Source organism: Globicephala melas, chromosome 11 (assembly GCF_963455315.2).
Source record: "Globicephala melas chromosome 11, mGloMel1.2, whole genome shotgun sequence".
Lineage (NCBI taxonomy): Eukaryota > Metazoa > Chordata > Mammalia > Artiodactyla > Delphinidae > Globicephala > Globicephala melas.
Window position 1 is genome coordinate 4,629,839 of NC_083324.2, and position 22,083 is coordinate 4,651,921.

A 22,083-nucleotide genomic window follows, 5' to 3' on the forward strand; every position below is an offset into this window, starting at 1 on the left:
TGGAACATGACACATCCAACTTCAATTAGAATACTTCCTAGAGAAGCAGTGAACCCTAGTTGGGAGAATCAGCCTCCCCAGTCTGACAGATCCTGGTCCAATTCTGGCTTTGCCACTCTGTGGCTTTGGGACTTTGCAGGGCACAGTTAGCCTCTGCGTCTCTGTAGGCTACTGCCGAGGTGCAAGGTTATGTGGTTAAGCACCCAGTCAGTGCCTGACACACAGAAGGCCATCACATTTAAAAATTATTATTACCATTTAAAGCGCTAGACTTCCTCTCACTCCTGTGCCCAGCCGTTTTACCACTGGGTAAGCTGAGGAGCAGAGGACACCCCGTTTCCCTGAGCCAGAAGCAGAACCCAAGTTTCTCTTCCGGGTGAGGAAAGTGGCAGGTGGGACCATTCTGGCCATTCTGCGGCCACTCTCCTTCCGTCCTCCCCCACCCTGCCTCAAATTCCCTCTCTGCCACCTCCTAGCTGTGGGACTTCAGACAAATCCCTTTACCTCTTCCAACCTCAGTTTTCTCACCTACAAAACGGTACCTACATCACAGGGCTGCTGCGAGGAATAAACAGGAAGATACACTGGAGCTCACGGTGCTTTGCTCAGAGAGGAGACAGGACCTGCTGAAGGTCCTGGGGCATGTGAGTGGTGGGCCCGGGTGCATCCCACGCAGAGCCCGTGTTCCTCCCACGGCTCCATGGCCTTTCAGCACCAAGCACATCACAGCCGCCGAGGAAGCTGTCTGTCTTGGGGCCCACGGCAGGAGGGCTGGGCAGCCTACCTGACGCGTGTGTCTTGGCAGTGCTTTCTCCTGCCCCTTGTGCAAGGTGCCAGTCTACGTGGCCTACCTTTCTGGGCTTCCTCAAAACGATCGTTCTCTGCTAGCCACTGAGCGTAGGGCACGTAGATGTCATCCTTAAACTCGGGATGCTTCTCACCCAAGGCGAAGGCCTAGAGGAAGGAGCAAATGGCTTCTTAATAAAGCAGCCCCCGCAGCCCCCATGAAAACACGGGCGCTTGGCTGAATCCATCAGGGATGTCATATTTTGCCAGCCTGACAACTCGGAGGAGGAGAGTGCCTCCCCCCGCGACCACCCCCAGAAACGCAAAAACAAATCAGCTCTTTGAAAACAAAAGGCAATTAACAGCAATATGCAAGCAACTGGATTCAGTAACAACACAGTCTGTTTCTGAACCACAGAAGTGGCACAGAATCGGAAACATTTTATTTTGAGGCTTTGCGTGGGCTCCTGTCGCGCTGCAAACAGATTTCTTTTAATTGCAGGCGACACCTAAGGAAAGATAATTGACATTATCATCATTGCTGCTTATTAGCTGTCAAAGATGACCGTGGTCGTGGTGCTGCATGGGAGCCGGTGACTGCTTCATCTAAGCCTCAGAACCACCTGTCAGACCGGGAGAACCGGAAATGAGTCACAGGGGAAAATATGTGGCAACGGGGAGAAAGTCTGCCTCATGCACAGCCAAGATGCTCTAATTTATGCTGCTTGAGGAATCTGATAAATGTATCTTGAGAAGCCATTATTGCCTCTGTCCCTGGCTCCACCTTTTCTCATCAGTGACCCTGTCACCTCACCAAATGGAGCCAATTAGCGGGGAGACAAGAGTCAGACAGCTCTTACCAGCAAAGGCCTTGCAGCGGCTCTGCAGACCAGACCACAGTGGGTGGGTGGGGAGGGTGAGGACGGTGTGCACAGCTCTCATCCCCTCGAGGATGAATTTTAATCCAGGGCACAGGGAGCCAGTCAGCTGGAGGGCGGGACTTAAGCCACAGAGGGGCAGCACACCAGCTGCTCCACCAGCCCCACCACAGCCATCTCTCCCGCTGGCCTGGCTAATTCTCTGACCGACCCTCACGACAGAGGAGTCGGGGGGAGGGGGCCAGGAAGAGGAGGAGGAGCTGGCCCCTGAAATGGCTCCGGCCATTTCAGGGAAAGTACGGGTGGCATCTTCTGCCAAAATGCCAGCCAGCAGGTTTTAAATGTCACACAGGTGTGCCTCCCTGTCTGCGATGCTTCAGCCCGTGGTGCTGGTCAGAGGCAGCTCAGACCAACAGCAGGCAGTGGGGGCTGTCACGTTAACTCCCACATCCTTGGGGTCCATCACTGGGCTGGCACACAGCCAGCAGGCCATAAAAATTTTCCAAATGAATGAACGAATAAGCGAACAAACAGAAAGTGAGTACGGAGAGGCCCTCCAGGATACTCTGGCTCAGAGAATTCACAGGTGAGTCTCGTGACTGCCAGGCCAATGTTCACACCCACAAGGAGGACAGCTGCTCTCCACCCAAACCCCCCAAATCCCCATGTCCCAGGGCTCAGGGAGGGCCCCCTATACTCACCTCATCCCAGCGCTGGGTGTCCACGTGCAGGTGAACCAAGGACTTCAGGTCACCAATCTTCAGGTAGGTCTCGGCAGCATAGCCAGGGTTATCCAGCTTCTTGAAGTAGTGGGCGCACATCAGCAGGGGCTCCCGCTCGGCCTTGTCCAGCTTACGGGCAATGTCGATGAGCCTGGAGCGGCGAGAGCAAAGGGAGGAGATGGACTCCCAGGAAGGGAGCCCGGTGGAAGGAAGCGAGGGTCTGCGTCTTCCCAGGGCAGGCTCGGTGTTGATCCGTGCTGACGTCCCCAGGCCTCCGTATGGCGCCATGGCCCCTGGTGCTTGATGGGAGGTTATTAATTGAGTGAATACTTAATCCAGAAACGCTGCTTGGTAAAGGACACCAGCTCCCCCACCTCTTGCGCCTTTCACAGGAGTTACGAACCTATCCAGCAAGCTTTGGGGAGAGAAATCAACGTTTACTCATCACCTACGGGCGTCAAGCTCAGCGCCATGAGCTTTCGCATGTGTGATCTCACTGAACCTTCACCGCCCTAAGGGGGTGGTACTGCTATTCCCATTTAACACATGAGGAGACTAGAGGCTAGGGTGAAAGGTGAAGCAACCTGCCCAAGACTCTGCAGCCGGGAAGTGGCAGAGTGCCCTTTCCAGCACCATTTGAGGAATTCTCACAGGAAAGTAGAAGCAGAGGTGGGAGATGTCTTCTGGGACAGGACCTCTCAAGGAAGAGGCATGTGCGGTTCTGCTCTGAGCTCTGGAAGGAAGGCCTGCAGGGAATCTTGACTGTGCCTCTCCTCCTGGCCAAAGTGCTGACCAGGCTGAGGGGCCATGGGGACCACTGGTTCACCACTTTTCCCCAGTGGTAGCCAGCCCTGCCACTGCTCGTGGGCTCATGAGGCTGCGTGGAAAGTGCTTGTTCCCTCTGGTCAGGCCGGGGTTTTGAGTAAAACCAGCTCTCCCAAGGGAAAGGGGTTCTACCCAGCTCGCTCTTTGTGAGAAGCAGCTGTAGCAAAGCCCTGTCTCAGAGACAGGCGAGCTCACGGAGGCCTGTCAATCTGTACTTAGAATAATAATGGCATCTAAAAATAACACTTCTCAGCAAAGAAAGGACACGTGTTTAGGGAAAGGTGGCACAGGCAACCCCTTAGCACCTCCGCCCCCGCCCCGCCCATTAACCCTAATGTCCCTGGAGGAGAAGCACCTTTTACAGCCAGGCCTGGAAGAAGGACAGAACATGCTTAATGTCTCCTTTCTGCACTAGTTAAGTATCCCCAGGGTAACCTGATTCATATAAGCTGCAAATGAAAGTGACAGGCAAAACCAGAGGATTGAGTGGGGGACCTAAAGCTGCCTGGCTCTCTCCTGCACCACACCTTTCATGAACAGAATAACTGGGGGGCAAAATCTGCACCTCTATCTTCAAGAAACGTTATCCTTGGACAAGAAAAAGATGGGGTAGTAGGTCACCCACCCAGGTCCCTTTGTGAGGGACCACACCAACCACATGACTTAGCCATCAACCAGCCCCTCCCCCTCCCAGGTCCCGGGCCACTGCTACCTGTTTCTAGAACAGCCAACAGCTTTCAGGGCTTAGACTGAGCCAAACTCAGGAGCCACTCCCTCACCTCTTCTCCTGTGCCAGCTGTAGCAGCCTATACGTGTGTACATGTGTGAGCACAAAGCCCACTCTCCCTGACGGTGGGAGGAGAAAGCCCTCTGCCTGAAGGTCTGATGCTCTAAGAGTCCTAAGACCAAATCCATGATCTGTCTGGCAGCTCCACCCCAAGTCCCCGTTGCTTCTGTTCTCTGCCTTGAGTGAAATCACTGACCACCAGGCCCAGAGCTCAGAATCAGCTCTGCCAGCCCTGCCCCGACGCACCCTGCCTTGGGTCCTGTCAGTTCACCTCCTCCACGTCTCTCTCGTTCTCTCAGCTGCCACACTGGCCACTTACCTGGTCCTCCTCTAGTTTTCCCTCCATCCCCCCACCTGCTGCCTGAGTGGGCTTCTGAGAGCACAGCCCCGACCAGGGGTCCTCACCACCTACTGACAAATCTAAACGCCTCAGTTTGGCTGGCTCCGGAGACCCTCCCGGTGAGGCCAGCCCCGATGCCCCCGCCACAGCCTGCATCCTCCACCCTCACCTGGACCCTTCATGTGACCAACGCCAACTTGTCCTGCTTGGGCAGTTCTTCCACCTGCACGATCTTCCCTTCCTACCAACTCTACCTCCTGAAATTCGTCAAATGACCTTCGTGCAAAGACTACCTCTCAGGAGAAGACATCCAGGGCTCCTCCCGTGAGAATTCACGTCTCCTTCCCTGACATGCTTAGGACTTTTCTTGTTCTTTTCAGGGCCTACCATCATACCGGTTATGGGCACTGAGATCAGTCTGTAGCTCTGCTCCACAAATTCCCAGCTACCTGGCCTTATACGATCACTTGGTCCCTGAACCTTGGTTTCCTCCTTTGAAGGTGGGCATGGAAACACCAACGCGGAGGGTGTGGGGGAGAACCGAAGGCCGGCTCGGCTCGTAGGGAGGGCTCAGGGAATGGCAGCCCCGGGGCCTGGGTGGCTCCCCCCTCAGTCCCCACCACCCTTTCCCCAGGGCCTTGCTGAGCTTCCCAAAGGCAGCGACTGCCTCGTTCAGTCTCTGTGTCTCCCAAAAACCAAGTCACCATCACCTTCGGATCAGATACTTAGAGAAACACTAGTTTTTTCCTTGTCAGTCAAAACCAAGAGCTGACATGACATGACATGCTGCCAAATGCCTCTTGGGGCAGGGACTGAAATCCTACGTGTCAACCCAGCCGTGGTCGCCGCTGATCTCTATGGCCTTGCCGTGTTCGCCCGCCGAGATGTACATCTCCACGGCGGCTTTGGGCTCGTTGATATTTCGAGCCCAGTCGGCCTGTTTGGTGATTAGCATCTTTGTTTCTTTGGGGTCTCCAGATCCAAGGAAATCCTGAGGAAGCACAACAAACAAAAACATTCCGGATTAGAACTTCCTGCTGCCAGCATTACGTCAGGCTGCTGAAGGCTGCAGCAAGGAAGGGCCCCATTTGGCTGCAGCAGGCGGTCAGGATGCAGGCATGAGCCCGTACCCTCGGGGTGGACTGCAGGGCAGGCCCAAGTGCTGGGGAGGAGGGCTCGCAGGCCGCCCCACAGGTGCTCCTGGGGGTACGAGGTCAGTGTCAAGGACTATGGCCCTCAATGTTTCTTGCCCTTCCCACTAATGGACGTTTGTTCTTCAGCTAAACAACACTTTCCCGACTCTCTGGAGTACTGCACACAACCCCGCAGTGTGGGAGGTTTATGATCAGAGTACTTTGTTTCTCTCTCATATAGAGTTTGATGTATGTGTAACTATTCCTTTATAGTGACTTTACAAAATTTCAAACAGTCAGACCTAAAATCTTTATTCAGAGTGTAAGGATGATACCACACGCCTCAGAGTGAGGCTGAGTATGTGGTCCCCTGAACTTAAAGGAGGCAAGATGGTTTACAGAGTTCTACGACGGCCCCTCAGCCATCACCACACTGCAAGTATCACTGGCATCCGTTTTCTGACTCTGTTCACGTTCTGCTGCCTGAACTCAGGGCGTTGTCCCCTCGGCTTTGCCCCAGCTGTTTGCCTGGGGCCGACAAGGAGCACGAGTGGTTTTGGTTATGGTTAATTACTTCTCAACAGGATAGTATCAGACCCTGTCCTGAGATCAGGTCTGCAGGGGTGGGGACAGCAGGAGGCCGTGGGGGATCTGAGGCAGGGGGAAGGGGTTGGGAGAGAATCCATGAAGGAGGAGAGGCCTGTGTTCCTTCCACCGCAACAGGGGCCTCTGAGGGGCCGTGCCCAGCTTCCCCAGGTTGGCCTTATAATTCGCAAGAAACAGTCTCAGAATATCACCTCTTTTCAGGATACAGTTACCCAAAACATGTGTTGAGGGTTGCCATAGTGGAGGCAGCTTTTGGTGCTGACAATTTGAAAGGTGGGGCTTTTCAAAAAGGGAAATTGAGAGTGCTTGGAGCCCAGCTCTGCACTCCTCCTAAGAAGCAGTTTGTCTCAGGAATAATGTACCCTGCAGAGGCTGCGCTGTGTCAAGTTCACAAAGCATAAGAAAGCACTCCTTTCTCCATTGTACATTCCTGCCTCTTTTATCAAAGATAACGTGACCATATGTGCGTGGGTTTATCTCTGGGCTTTCTATCCTGTTCCACTGATCTATATTTCTGTTTCTGTGCCAGTACCATACTGTCTTGATTACTGTAGCTTTGTAGTATAGTCTGAAGTCAGGGAGCCTGATTCCTCCGGCTCCATTTTTCGTTCTCAAGATTGCTTTGGCTATTCGGGGTCTTTTGTGTTTCCATACAAATTGTGAACTTTTTTGTTCTAGTTCTGTGAAAAATGCCAGTGGTAGTTTGATAGGGATTGCATTGAATCTGTAGATTGCTTTGGGTAGTAGAGTCATTTTCACAATGTAGAGCAGAGAAAGGACAGCCTCTTCAATAAGTGGTGCTGGGACAACTGGACAGGTACATGTAAAAGTATGAGATTAGAACACTCCCTAACACCATACACAAAAATAAGCTCAATATGGATTAAAGACCTAAATGTAAGGCCAGAAACTATCAAACTCTTAGAGGAAAACATAGGCAGAACACTCCATGACATAAATCACTGCAAGATTCTTTTTGACCCACCTTCTAGAGAAATGGAAATAAAAACAAAAATAAACAAATGGGACCTAATGAAACTTCAAAGCTTTTGCACAGCAAAGGAAACCATAAACAAGACCAAAAGACAACCCTCAGAATGGGAGAAAATATTTGCAAATGAAGCAACTGACAAAGGATTAATCTCCAAAATTTACAAGCAGCTCATGCAGCTCAACAACAAGAAAACAAACAATCCAATCCAAAAATGGGCAGAAGACCTAAATAGACATTTCTCCAAAGAAGATATACAGATGGCCAACAAACACATGAAAGAATGCTCAACATCATTAATCATTAGAGAAATGCAAATCAAAACTACAATGAGATATCATCTCACACCGGTCAGAATGGCCATCATCAAAAAATCTAGAAACAATAAATGCTGGAGAGGGTGTGGAGAAAAGGGAACCCTCTTGCACTGCTGGTGGGAATATGAATTGGTACAGCCACTATGGAGAACAGTATGGAGCTTCCTTAAAAAACTACAAATAGAACTACCATATGACCCAGCAATCCCACTACTGGCCATATACCCTGAGAAAACCATAATTCAAAAAGAGTCATGTACCAAAATGTTCACTGCAGCTCTATTTACAATAGCCAGGAGATGGAAGCAACCTAAGTGTCCATCATCGGATGAATGGATAAAGAAGATGTGGCACATATATACAATGGAATATTACTCCGCCATAAAAAGAAACGAAATTGAGTTATTTGTAGTGAGGTGGATGGACCTAGAGTCTGTCATACAGAGTGAAGTAAGTCAGAAAGAGAAAGACAAATACCGTATGCTAACACATATATATGGAATCTAAGAAAAAAAAATGTCATGAAGAACCTAGGGGTAAGATGGAAATAAAGACACAGACCTACTAGAGAATGGACTTGAGGATATGGGGAGGGAGAAGGGTGAGCTGGGACAAAGTGAGAGAGTGGCATGGACATATATACACTACCAAATGTAAAATAGATAGCTAGTGGGAAGCAGCCGCATAGCACAGGGAGATCAGCTCAGTGCTTTGTGACCACCTAGAGGGGTGGGATAGGGAGGGTGGGAGGCAAGGAGACCTAAGAGGGAAGAAATATGGAAACATATGTATATGTATAACTGATTCACTTTGTTATAAAGCAGAAACCAGCACACCATTGTAAAGCAATTATATTCCAATAAAGATGTTAAAAAAAAAAAAAGAAAGCACTCCTTTCCCCTGATTAGCACTCACTTGTCAGAAAAGTACAGTCAATGTATGCTAAAAACCCACTTGAACAATTAGCGTTCTCTCTTTTCTTCCATTTGCTTTCAGGGTAATTGGGTAGCCCCTAAAATAACATATTAGACTGGCCTAAGACAAGCGATTCTTTTCAGGAGAGGAAGAAGCATCATGACTCTGATGCTGAGGATCCAATAAAAGACAGGCCCGCCTCGCTGGCTTGGGGCTCTCTGCAGTGCACACAGGTGAAGGGGCTGGAAGGCAGCCGCTGACTACCTGCAGACGCCTGGTTTGGGCTGTTACAGACCCAGCCTTTACTCTTGGCAGCTACAACGTGTACTCTTTATGCCAACACAAAGCCGGAAACTCTTCTTTAACCTGGTTGGCTAAATGAGGTTAGCAGCTGGGGAAAACAGGCATCGTGAGAGAACAGGAATGTCCTTCAAAGGGAGTGCTCAGTGGATTCCGGGTGTCTCACTCTGTAGTGAGAAGGGTCAGAGGCTAAGAGCAAGCCATAAATTTGGGTCGTCAGTGTGGAGACCAGGCAGGGACACAGCTCCCGGGCTTGAAAGAGCCTCCTCCAGCCCCATGCTCCAGCTCCTGGAGCTCGGACCTAATAGAAGTTAAGTCTAAATGGTGCTTCAAGGCTCAGCAAACTGGGTTTCCAAAGGTTCTCTGGTCCCATGAAGCTAATTTACACGTTATCTGGGGCCATGGCAAAGACTCTGTCCCGGAGTGGACAGAAAGAGGCTGTGCTGAGTGATGAATGAGACTAAACAGTGTTCTCATGCTTGGTGATTTTGATAAGGATATACTACATAAGAGTTAAGAGCATTATAATTCCCTTTATCTCCATATAAACATGTCACTTCCCCGGAAAGCATACAATTTATTTGTACGTGGGAATGTAATTTAAAAATTTTCTGAAAACCAGATTGAATCCTGGGAAGCAATTTTCAAGTAAACAAAAACATGCCATGTTAATAAGCACTGTATCTTCCCCCACCCCCCGACATAATGTGTACGTACACATTTTCTCAAATTCAGACTGTCGGGGGTCGGGGGGGGAATGAAATGGAAGCAACCTACTTGGATCCTACTTGGAATTGTGATCAAAACCTGAAACCGGAAACAACCCCCAGCATATTTACCTTCATGGAGAGGCAGACCAGACGGACTGCGTAAACGGGCTGCCTTTCTGGGTGGACGAGCGTAGGCGCACAAAGCCCACTGGAAGTGTGAGGAGGGGCTTCAGTGCAGGGCGGGGTGGGGCTGGCGGGGGCCGGTCTGAAGGACGGCCATGCTGTGGTCACGCCTGGCTCCACTCACTCTCCCAGCCTTTCTACAGCTCGGCCTTTGTAAAGGGCTTCCTCGTGGGTTCATTTCTGCAATTCTCAGAACTGAGCTCAGCTGGACAAGGCGACCCTCCAAGAAGGAAATGGAAGCTGGCAAAGTGCGGAGCCTCCCCCAGGTCACCCACAGGGAGGCTGAGACTCACGCCCGCTCTCTGGGCACCACGGCAAGGTGCTGTCTCCTACGCCACAGCTGCCCACCAGGACTTTGCAGAGGACCCGGGAAGCGCTGTTAGTCCGGAAGAACAACTAAGCCTAGCTGTTCCTAAAGCCTGAATTCTACCCTCAGGGATTCGATCCTTTAGTTCAAGGTTTTATCCTTGGTTTAAATGTTGTCACCCCCAGAAAGAGACACCCTGATTTATGTGTTCTCAGTGTGAACGCACTGTTAAATTGTGTGTGTGTGTGTGTGTGTGTGTGTGTGTGTGTGTGTGTGTCATGTGTGTGGTGGGGTTTGGGGGAGGATACAAAAGTTGAAGAGGGCAAAAAGGGGGCTACCTGAAGCACCCAGATCTGAGAGTTGGGGTGAAGGAGCCACCAAGGAAGAGACAGACTGGAGCCCAGGTGCTTGGCCAGGTACTGATGACCAGCAACTCCCGGGCCGCATCACAGGGACCCATGGATGGTAGAAGATAAAAGAGCACGCAGCCATCTCCAGGAACAGAAAAGCAGGGGAAAAAATGGGGAGAATTTTCCATCTTGAACTCGTTAGCTAATTACCATTAACAGCCTCTAACTGGTTGTGGCTGATGACTCACTGAACATTCTGAAGCCTCTCTGAGGTTACCCGGAGACAGGTTAACAAAGGCACCTCCGTGGAAGGAAGATCCTGGCTGTTCCAGGCACCCACCCTCTTTTCACCCGCGCTAGGCGAACCTGCATGTGTCCTGGTGGTCTGGGGTCCTCAGTGGGACTCAGTCTCACACAAGCCACCAGGAGCTGCTCCAGGAAGACTGCCCTCATGTACCTTTAAAGGCCCAGACCTGTTGGGGACTAACCTTAACAGGGGCCCTCCAAATGCAAGAGGGTATCTCCCCCAACCCCAGGCGAGCGATGGGGGCACAGTGTGCTCACAGTGGCGGCAAGGCCTCTGTCACAGCGCCTTTGAGGCCCAGTGCGAAGCCCAGCACCAAGCAGAGCAGGCACTTAGGAAACCTTGGCTGGAGTGAACCACGCTGGTCTGTGTGACGACAACAGCAGAACCAGCTCATGCCTGAGGACACAGGTTCTCAGTGGCTTCTGACAAAGGTTTGAGAGACTTTGTGGGAAACAGAACCCCGAACCCTTAACAAAGGGACTATGCTGGTTAGGACTCACCGTCCATCCAGTTCTGTCACTGACAAAGCTCTGAACCGTTACACTCTGTCCCTTTTGACATCAGCCTGAAAGGTCAGTTGTAGGTCAGCTTTAACCAGTGGCCTCCGATGGTTCCTCGTTTATCAATGTGCCCACAGCTGTTCTGAGGCCACAGCTACCGTCTGCCCGCACCACCTCTGGGGTAGACAGCCTGGAAGCTGCAGGGTCGGGACGGCAGTGGGCAGGCCGTGGCTGGGTTACCTTGGCGTACTCGAACATGCGGAGGTCTGTGTACATGTCAAGCGCGAGGTTCTCGTGCCCGCTCCTCTTGTACAGTCTGGCGGCCTCGTGGAACTTCCCCTGGTAGGAAAACACATCTGCCAGAAACAGGTCATTGTTGGTCTCTCCCCGCTTCTTCCTCTCCTGGAAAAATTAGAAGCACAGGAAACGGCCTCTGCAGCCATGGCAGGAAGCAGCCTTTACAAAAGTTAGATGTTGCTATTTCAGGTTAAGCCCCTGGGCCTTCCTACTGGAACCTACGCTTGGCTCCTGGGCTGTTGTGTCTCTCACCTAGGTTTCTGGTGGGAATGCTTGACAACAAAAGCAGATTTTTTTTTTTCCAGATGAGTGAAGATCAAAAGAGATGCAAACTTTTGTTTGTTTAATGGAAATTCCTCACGGCTGCTTCCTTATATATTCTTCCAAGGAAACAACTGCATAGTGAGGATGGTGTGTACCGCCCACTCGTAGGGGGCCCCCAAGCTCTAAGAGCTCCGAAATCCCCAGGCCTGGTTTGGCCGAGTTGTTACTCATGATAATGGTGGACAAGGACAAAGTTTAGGGTTTCTTCCCAAGAAAAAGACCAACAAAACAGGATAGAGAATCTTACTACGTCCCTGTCTCTAAAGAGAAGGCAAGCAATGCCGTGTGTTGAGAACCCACTAGGCGCCGGCTACTCCTCACCCAAGTGTCACACTGCGGGAAGCCGGGACTCGGGAGAGGGGCAGGTCGCGATCACACAGAACTGGCGTTTGGACTCTGTCTGACTCCAGATGCTCTCTGTTCCACATAATACACCCTTCGGAAACTCGTGACGGCCCCCAACAATACACCTGTGCGCGCAGGCAAACACACACACACACACACACACACACACACAGCAGTGCTGAGAATGAGAAGTAACTGGCACTCTCCCCTCCCTCCTGTGTTAGGGAACAGTCAATAGTCTACAGCTCAAGTATTTGTAAACACTCAATAGCACCCAATCTCTCATCCCCAGCAGTCTCCTTTTGCTTGTTTTCCAGCAAGTGTATCACAGTGGAGGAAGATGAAACATTGAATCAAACTCCTAGGCAAGGACTTCCCTGGTGGCACAGTGGTTGGGAGTCCGCCTGCCAATGCAGGGGACACGGCGGGTTCAACCCCTGGTCCGGGAGGATCCCACATGCTGCGGAGCAGCTAAGCCCGGGCGCCACAGCTATGGAGCCTGTGCTCTGCAGCCCACGAGCCACAGCTACTGAGCCCACATACCACAACTAAAGCCCACGCGCACCTAGAGCCTGTGCTCCGCAACAAGAGGAGCCCCCACTCGCTGCAACTAGAGAAAGCCTGCACGCAGCAACGAAGACCCAATGCAGCCAAAATTTAAAATTAATTAATTAATTTTAAAAAAAAACAACAACTCCTAGGCAAGCCGGTGAAAGTTATAACAGCTGCAGGCAATATGCTTCCCCCGACAGAAATAATTTTTAACCCCCCCCCAAAAAAACCCCAAACTACACATAGTTTAGGCTAATCTGCCAAATAAACTAACTCCTAATAGTAGGAAATGAATTAAAATCTTGCAGTGACACAAAGAAATAGGTTTCACTAGGCGTGGAATTTAGGCCAAAACTGTTCCGGGCCCCAGAACCCCACCATGATCAGTACAAAGGATTCCACACACTCAGTGTGTAAGAGCCACATGGACAGATGCCGTTCCTCCTGCTATCAGCACAGTTGCATCTCGCCCATCCAAAAGAAGCGCAGTAAAGAACCCCAGTTCTCTGGAACAATGCTGAATGCCTAGAAGCAAGCAACTAAGGCCTCAGAGCAAACAAAATGGATCCGCACTCAGAGGCACTTTGCTCTTTTTCAAGAGGCAATTCTTACAAGTTTACTTTGCCCAGCTCACAGCACACCGGAAGAGACAGTACACGGGATCTCAGTAAGACGTGATAAGTGGCCAGAGTTGGTCCTCACAGAGGTCAGTTACTTTTACACAGAGAAAAATTATGTTCCATGGCCTCATGTTAAGACCCCTAGATCCAGACCAGCTGATCTACAAATGTGGCCCCTAGTAGTAAGTGGTACTGGGCATCATGGGTAGGTGGCTCTGAAGAAACCCTTCACCGTGCAGGTGAGGAATGAACAGAAGACAGAGATGCTCCTTGTGACTGTGCTGGGGGAGGGAGAGGGTGTGCAGGGCAAGCGCCAGGAGCAACTTCCGAGAGGGCAACACGGCCCAGAGGAAAGACAGCGGGAGCTTGGAAAACAAAACTGGCTTAAATTCCAACCCATCTTTTTGCCCTGGGGACGTGACCCAGCCTTTCTGGGCCTTAGTTTCCTTATTTATCAAATAGAGGTAAGAACAGCAGCTGCCTCATCAAGTGGCTGTGAGGATTTCAAATCGTGTGCACGTCAATCACGCGTGTGGCATGGAGCAGGCACTCAACAAACGGCAACTATCACTAGGCCAAGCAGGCTGTGAGCTCCCGCAGGCCTCTTCCACTCAGCTCTCTGCCCACTGGGCTCAGCCACACGGCTTGGCCCACAACAGGTGTTTATTATGCTGAACTGAATCGAAGGGAGGAGACATTTGCTGATCTCCTCACTGCTTCCATATGTGAATTCAAGTGCATCTCACATTCCCGGAGCCTCACAATGAATCTGTTCAGAAGAAATATGTAAACCTTTCTACGGACAGACAGCCTGAAGATGCACAGGAATGAAAAATATTTTCTCCCATCACCCAGCAAATGGTGCAGCTGGAACCAGCCTCTTTAGGCCCCCATCCGCCTCTGAGTGTGGCTGACGAGGTCCAGACCGGGACTGGTGGGCTGCGGGGAGGGCTCAGAGCTCCGCAGGCGCCAGCTGGGTCACACGCCTCCCTCCCCAGGGCCCATCCCTGCAGGTGGGTGCAGACCATGTGCATCTGGGAAATGCCTCCTACACTGGCACGTTGTTGGAGCCCTAGACGGGGGTAGCAAGCTAACAGCCACTGCGAGGATGAAATCCGGTTACTGAGAACTGTTTAATCCTCCCAGCAACCCTGTGAGGTAGGTCTCATCCCATTTCACAGACAAGAGACCGAATCTCTGCGAGATTAGGGACCCACCTGCCTCACCCAGCTAACAAGTGACAGACTGTACTCCCGGCTCCCACGTGCTGGCTCCCCCCACGTGGCACTCTGCCCCCCAGAGCAAGGCTGTGGCCCGGACGCCCAGACACCAGTGGGCTCTGTCCACGTGTCCTCAAGACCCTCGCCTGCTGGAAGAGCCGCCTGCAAACCACAGACAGCGCATCTGCGCTTCCCTGAGAATCAAGAACGCTTCATCTTTTACCTCAATGCTGTTGATGAGCTCTAAATACCGGAGGTCTTGTACTCTGGTGAAGGCCTACAGGGGAAGAAATGAAAGAACAAAATCAGCTGCCTTCTGGGCTTCAAAAGTGCGTGATTGGCTGGGGGTGGGAGTCAAGCTTTAGAAAGTGAACCAGTAAGGAGGGAAAGAAACAAGCACTGATTAATCACCGTGTGTACTGGGAGGGTCCTGCCACCCAGAGAAGCGTGGCTTTATCCCTGGGATTAGTCCATATGAAGAACAGCAAAGAAGCCCTGGTTGCATCACTCACTTTGGGACGAGGTAAACAAAACTCGGATACTGCAGTCAGTGATGCGGCTGGCTTGGAGGAATCTCTATGCGAAAGGGAAGACCAGGCTGGTCTGAGCCTCTGAGGCAGCAGCACAGGAGTGGGAGTGGGGGGACGTGCTGACGGAGGAGAGGCCGCGCGTCCACCTCAGTGACCAGGATGGAGCACAGGAGACAGCCTTGCTTCCCGGCAGGGCACAAACACAGGGCCTGTGGTGCCGGCACAGGGGGAGGAGAAGAGGGGAAAGCTGAGAAGGAACAAAGATGGCTTCGGGAAGGAAGGGGGAGGTAGGGAATGAATCACTCCAAGTCTCTGGAAGGCAAACTCTTATGTAAATCCTAAAAGTGGAGCTCTTGCGTTGGACTCGCAGTAAAGCCAGAGATTTTAACCCATGGGCTACTAGAAACTTCTAGGCAGCCTTCTGCAAGCAAACTGATGTTAGCTAAGCCCCTTGTGCTGCTTTCAGATTCTGCAAGGGTTTTAGAGGAACATAACCCACCCTGTCAGGCGGATCTTCATGTGGCTTTGCTGCCAGCATCTCCTCCCATTTAATTCCTCCCAGGCGGGCTTCTCTACAGCGTCCCATATGAAATGGGCTGACACATGCCTGGAGGAGGCAGCAGGTCCAGGAGCCTTCGAATTTAAAATGCAGAACAACAACCCTGGCCAACTGCTCTCTCTGCTCAGCTGCACGACATCCTCCACCTAAAAAGCCAGGAGATTAGCAGGTCATCCGGCCTCTGGCTGCCTCACAGATGACCAAAATGTGACTTTATCTCTTCATCCTGCAGGGCCAGGCATCCTATCAGGGGCTGGGGACCCAGAGACGAACATGACTTGGCCCTTGTCCCCCTCTGTGATTCAGGGGCCCATATTTTAAAAGGGGAGGCAGGCAGATTAAACAGATCATGAACTCTCCCTGAGCCAAGAGCTATACAATTCCGAACTAGATGCCCTGGAGAACACAGATTCACTGTCTGGAAACGGGCAGGGGCAGGAGGCTGGAGGCTGGACTAAGCAAAGCATCACAGGGTAGGAACCTGACAGATGGGACCTGAAGAGGGGTCCCTTGAAAGGGTCAGGCAGGCATCACATAAGCAAAGGGATGAGGGCTCAAAGCACCCATTTTCCACACAGGAGGGCTTACAAGCTATCGTCTAGATCTGGGCTTCCTGAAAGCAACATGAGGGGGAAGCCTGGGGTGTCTGGCAAGGTGGCAGAGAGGAAAGAAGGAGCATTCTAGGTCTCAGTCCTGGCTCTGAGACCTTCCAGCTGGGGGGCCCTGAACCTAACCCTTGCCTCCAGGCTGCCAACAACTTCCTTATGGAAAGGGGCAAGCTAGCGAGGTCCTCTCCACGGCCTTCCTAGTTCTGCTCTGCTAGGATTTGAGGACTTGTCACCGTGAGAAACGTGAGTTTCTTCAGCCCTGACACATTCTGCAGAGTGAGGGGTGCCCTGGTCGGAGCGGTCTGAGTCACAAGGCCCGTGGATAACCTCAAGCAGAGGGAAGTGTGGGAACAGGGCCGCATCTGCAGTTCTGCTTGGGGCTGCCTTCCCAGGTGTGAAGCAGCTCTCCTCCGCCATCTAGTGGAGACACTGGCCTATCGCAGGGAACCACCCTCCATCCCCGTGTGCCTGAGACTTGGGCAAAGCAGAAAAAGAAAGGCTGGGGAATGGGAATTTGGATAAAATGATCAAGTTCTAGTCTATGGTTAAAGTCTTGTGGGCTTCACACAATAATCTCTATTCTCAGGGAGCGTTTGGAGGATACAGGGTGGGGAGGAGGGGTTCCAGTTTAGTTTGCGTCAAACGTTTCAAACGTTTGCTGAGCGCCTGATGGTCTATGGCACCGTGCTTGGCGGTGTTGGCTGATGCTAGGATGAGGCTGACGCTTAGTTGCGGGGTGTAAGGAACTGACAATCTCTCCGGAAGACTTCTAATTTCGTTCCAGGCTAAAACCAAGCAAAACACATTCTAGGAATCCTTTGTCATTCTTCATCCCTCCTGGCATTTCTGGGTGGGGCAGGAGAGGGAAGCTCCCTCCATGGACTTGCTTCCTCCTCCTCTGAATTCTTAAGAATTCCTAATAGCCCTCCTCTATTACCACTTTTCTTATGCTAACTAGATCTAAAACTATGATACAGATAATTATCGTATCACAGTGATTTTACTTGTTGTAATAATGGTTGGCACTTGTACAACCACTGCCAGTTTTAGAATCCCTCTTACAACGTGGGGGTTACGCCTAATGACACTGTCACGCAAGCCTGTCAGTCCCGTTTTCACCGTCCCGCTGTGGGAGTGGGAGGGCTGAAGCTCCAAGAGAAGCGGCTGGCTGGGGTCATCCAGCCCGTGCAGGCACCGCTGGGCCTCAACCAGGCTGCTGAGTCCCGGCCTGGTTCCCATCCACTCTCCTTTCAGGCCTAGAAGTCCCACCTAGCACAGGGCAGGCACCACACATTTCTGCAACCACTTGCCCACCAGCCAGGAGTATGGGCTAAATGAGGGCCTGGCTAATTGACTGCGGGGAAGAAAAAGAGGGGAGGGAGGAGTAGGGTAGGGGGGTTTGGAAGCCACTCGTTTCCCCACCTCAGGCTCCAGACGAAAACCCATCTCAGAGACGGAGCTGGGCTTTTTCTAATGTGGGGAAAGGGGGCAAATGTTTTCAACCATTTCTGTAGTTTTAATAGACTAGGCCAGGAAACAACACCACGAATCAAGGCCATGAATCATGCATGCCATGAAGGTATGTGTGGAGTGACACTGCCGTCAGAATCAGAGAACTTGACCATTTCTTCCAATGTACTTAGCGGAGTGCCAAGAAAAACAGCATTGTGTAATAAGTGGCCCTAATACCAGTAAGTGCTTATACCAATGATAAAAGCTACCGGTGACTGAGCACTGACGATGTGCAGGCTTTGCTGTGAGCTGTGCATGGACGGTCACTCATAAGGCTGACAGCTACAGTCTATCAGATGCCCCTTCTTCTGTGTTAGGCTTTACAGGCATTATCCATTAGATCCTTATAACTCCATGAGGATGGGGCCTGTCATCACCCTAATTTTACAGATGAGCAACCTCAGAAAGGCTGTTACCTGCTGAGGCTCACGGAGGTGGCTGTGCTGGGATCCCAGCCCAGGTCAGTCTAACTCCAGAGCCCATGACAGTAGGCATCTGCCTCCTCAAGGGAGCCTGCGAGGACCAAATTCCAGCTCACGCTGACTGACGCTTACCTTCTTTGCTGTTTCAAACTCCAATCCTTCTAAAGCTTCCATGGCCAGCTCGCGCCAGTCAGTGTCTGTCACGCCCAAGCAAGCAATCTGGTAGGCTTCTCGGAACATCTTCCTATCCAGGTACTGGTACATCGGAGCAGACTGGAGGATTTCATCAAAAGGAAAGAAGACTGCTTTCAGAGCAATGGAAGAGTCAGACGCACACAAAGCCCGATTCCACGTGTGTGCACCAACTTAATGACGAATGTCACAGAGCAAGGCCACAATGACCCATCAGCACCCTGCTCAGCCTCACCCCGGCCCACCTGATGCCCTTCCATTCGGCCACCTCTTTCACAGCCATCGTATTGAACCACCGTATTTAGCAGCACTAACTTCCACCCGCCTCCCCTCCACCACTACCGGCTTTCCCCACCTCCAGGGTGGCCGGATCACAAGATGTCACCCTTGCCTGGAATGCCTTTGCCCCTCCTCGCCCTCTGCAAAGTACCTAGTTGGCTTTAAAGGCCCTGTTAAAATGTCACCTCTTCTGTAAAGTCTTCACTGACCCCTCAAGGGGTTTTATTTTTATTTTATTTTTTTAATATTTGTTCATTTATCTGGTTGCGCTGGGTCTTAGTTGCAGTCTCCTTAGTTGTGGCTTGTGGACTCCTTAGTTGCAGCTCGCCAGCTCCTTAGTTGTGGTAGGCGGGCTCCTTGGTTGTGGCACACGAACTCTTAGTTGCAGCATGCATGTGGGATCTAGTTCCCTGACCAGGGATTGAACCCGGGCCCCCTGCATTGGGAGCATGGAGTCTTAACCAGTGTGCTACCAGGGAAGTCATTCTGGCTGTATTTTAATTAAAAGTCTGTCCCCATAAGGCTGTGCACAACCTGAGGGTGGCGGCGGGGTCGTACTTAACTCCCTCAGCAGGCCCTCAGTCTACGTTTGCTGAAGGAATGAACAACGTTACTGAGGAAGGGGCCTGGGATGGCCTCTTACGAAGAGGGCGGAAAAACCTGCTTCTCCCAAGAAAGGCTGCCATCTTCTAGTGCCCTGGCCCTGGGAACCTTCCTACCATCCCTCCATCCAGACAGGGCTGCCTCACCATGACACCTGTGAACAGTTCTTAATAACTTCTTTTTTTAGGTTTACTAAGTGCTTTTGGATCGGTCCCAACAGCCCTGTGTAGTAGGTATTACTGCCCCCTGATTACTGCCCAGAGACTGAGAGGGCAACTGACCTGCTAAGGACACAGAAGTGGCACATGGAAGCCCTGGGGCTGGACTGGGGGCACGCTGTCCAGGTTCCGTGCTCCTTCCTGCCGTGTGTGTGTGCGTGTGCGTGTGTGTGTGTGTTCTTTCGCACACAAGAACAGGTGTGAGCTGGGTCCGGGTGTCCTCAACAACGAAAGGCCAGTCAGCGTGCTAAAGGGACTGCACCCCTCCTTCTGGCTTCCTGGGCAGTGGAATTGATCCGCCAGTGCCTCTGCGCTAATGGTTCCCAAATGTGGAGCTGGAAGAGCTGCTGTCTCTGTCTGGGGCCTGTATCTTTGAAATTCCTGACCCCAGTTTTTAGCTTTAGAGTTGAAGGAAATTTGTTTCTTTTTAAGCTATTCTCCCCTCTGACAGCAAGACTGCTTCTCAATGCTCACCTTTTCTGCCCTGCCCCCCCATCTCCCCTCCCTTCAAGGGGGCAGCAGGGCATGAAGCGGGGAGCAGTTGAGCTAGAACCCCGGCCTGGCTCAGCCACATCCTAGCTGTGGGGTTTGGGGTAAACTCATTAGCTCCTGTTATGATGCCCTGCCCAGCCCACTGGCTACCAGTGCGTTGAAAGTGGGAAGGTGCCAGGCGAAAGCGAGCCTGCTCCCTCCCCACTGTGCTTTCTCAGCACAGAAACACACCTGCTGCTCCTTTGTCTTTCCAGACCTTTCTGGGCTCAGATCAACTGTCACCACCTCATGGAAGCTTTCTCAAACTCCCCAAGAACAACGAGCTTTCCTTTCTAAACTCCTTTGGTGAACAACCTCTGTTCCAATTTAGTTGTTCTGCAGGGTTTGCTATTTAAAGATTGATAATAACAATAAGAGGAATTGGGCCAGACAAAACCTGAAGGATGGGTGCGTTTAGCTCCACTGCAAGGAAAAGTGAGGCCCAAAGAGTAAAAGGAGCGGCTCAAGGTCACAGCTGGTTGAGACGGCAGAGTCAGAACTCAAACCCACTGCTCCTTCCCCTCGACCGCCCCCAAGGTTGAGCCCCGTAAGGGTGGTTCGGGGACTCAGACAAGCACAGGAGAAGCCAGCCCAGGACAAATGGTTAACACTCGGGCTTGCCTGGGAGGCACCATCTGAGAACGGGAGTTTTAAAAATATACTGAGGGAACAAATGCCCTCTGAGCTCTACTTGATCTCATTGTTGCATTCCAAGCATGAAGTCACCACCGCCCTGAGAAGCCCGACCAGGGTTCGCCGCCCTACTTGGCAGCCCTGACTAACCAATTCTTGCACAAGATGATGTAAATTTCGAAAGGAAACCAGAAATCCCCAGAGCGGGTCTGCTTTCTCCCTCCTCTCTGGGCCAAAGCCACAGGATGGCTGGAGGCAGAGGCGACAGATAAACAGCCTCTGTCTCGAGGCTGCCTTTCCGAACCCTTGGCAGTAGTGACCTGCTGCATCAGCAGGACGGCCTTCGTGCAGCCAAGGGGGCTCTGGCTGCTGAATCTGAAGGGCTTGGCTTCAGAGGAAGCTCCACGCTGCCCTGCTGGCTCCTCTTGGCGGCCAAAGCCAGGGAGCAGCAGCAAACTGCATTTATCTTCGAGGTCACGATGGCAGTCTTGGAGGAAAACTGTCACTCAGCATGGCCTGTCTGGCACGGTGGAGGAGGACTGTGTTTCTGGTGGCTGTGGAGCCGGGGCTCGGGATGGGGAGCCCCGCGAGGAAACAGTCCAGCAGGGGTGGTTCTTGCCCCTCCTCCTGCCCTGCTTCCACCCACCTCTCTCCCTTCTTTCTCTGGCTTTCTTTTTTTCTCTCTCCTTTTCCTCAGATCTTAATTCTACTACCATTTATTGAATAATTGTTCTGTGTCAGGCACTATTAATTCCCAAAGCAATAAGTAACAAGGGTATCATCAGCTTAGAGGGAGAAGCGGACCCCAGCCCCAGCCTTTACAAGAAGCCAAGGCAGGGAGCGCGAGTGAAGGTGAGGTGTCTGGAGGGGGCGCAGACGGATGGAGCCCAGCTGAAGGGCAATCTGGAGACACGTCTACAAATCTTTCACATAGACATGACCTCTGACCCAGCAATTTCATTCCTAGGAATTTATACCAAGGAGCTATACTGGGATTGGTACAAAGACTTAACTAGAAAGATGCCCACTATCTACAATAGGGAAAAAGCTGTAAACAGCATGACCATCGAACAATAGGCGCTGGTTGAGTAAGTTGTGGACATCATGTGACGGGACAAAAAGCAATCATTAAAAACAATGGGGGCAGCAGGAAGGGGGTGTGGTTATAACAGAAGGGCAACCTAACACCAGGGACCTTGTGGGCTGATGGCGGAGGTACCACTCACCTACACAGGTGATAAGTCTGTACTGTGGTTGCCAACTGTTACCAGCGGGAACACCTCAGCAAGTTGTACAAAGGATCTCTGTATGATTTCTTACAATTACATGTGAATCTACAATCACCTCAGTATTTTTAAATGCTAGAGAAGCACATTTACTAATGTGGAGCCATGTTTCCAGTAGATTGCTGAGTGAAAAAGCCAGAGTGCTAGTTGATGGCCAATAATTCATACAAAGTGATGGGTCTGCAGTATGTAAATGTCAGGTTAATTAGAAGATTATAATCCACATTCAGTAAAGTAAGTACAGTAAACCTGAGGTTTCATCTATAGGAGCAATACTTACAGACAAAAGTCACAAAACAGTATTTACAGTATGGTTCCACTTTTGTTTAAAAATGTTTATATAAAATCATATACTCATAATTGCGTATCACACATCTATTATATGTACATATAGA

General features: G+C 51.4%; 1 protein-coding gene across 20 annotated transcripts in view; it reads right to left on the reverse strand.

Moving 5' to 3' along the window:
* The window catches only part of IFT122 (intraflagellar transport 122), a 78,050-nt gene that overhangs the window by 19,680 nt on the left and 36,287 nt on the right, over positions 1-22,083 (reverse strand). For all 20 annotated transcript variants that reach the window (XR_009565968.1, XR_009565967.1, XM_060308588.1 and 17 more), the window contains 6 exons: positions 18,079-18,219; positions 14,539-14,592; positions 11,198-11,359; positions 5,163-5,329; positions 2,366-2,537; positions 852-954 (listed from right to left, as the gene is read on the reverse strand). Coding sequence is in view for 18 of the 20 variants with exons in the window: in XM_060308588.1 (XP_060164571.1) it covers positions 852-954; positions 2,366-2,537; positions 5,163-5,329; positions 11,198-11,359; positions 14,539-14,592; positions 18,079-18,219 (799 nt within the window). In the remaining 2 variants the exon portion in view is untranslated. The remainder of the gene's footprint in view (positions 1-851; positions 955-2,365; positions 2,538-5,162; positions 5,330-11,197; positions 11,360-14,538; positions 14,593-18,078; positions 18,220-22,083) is intronic.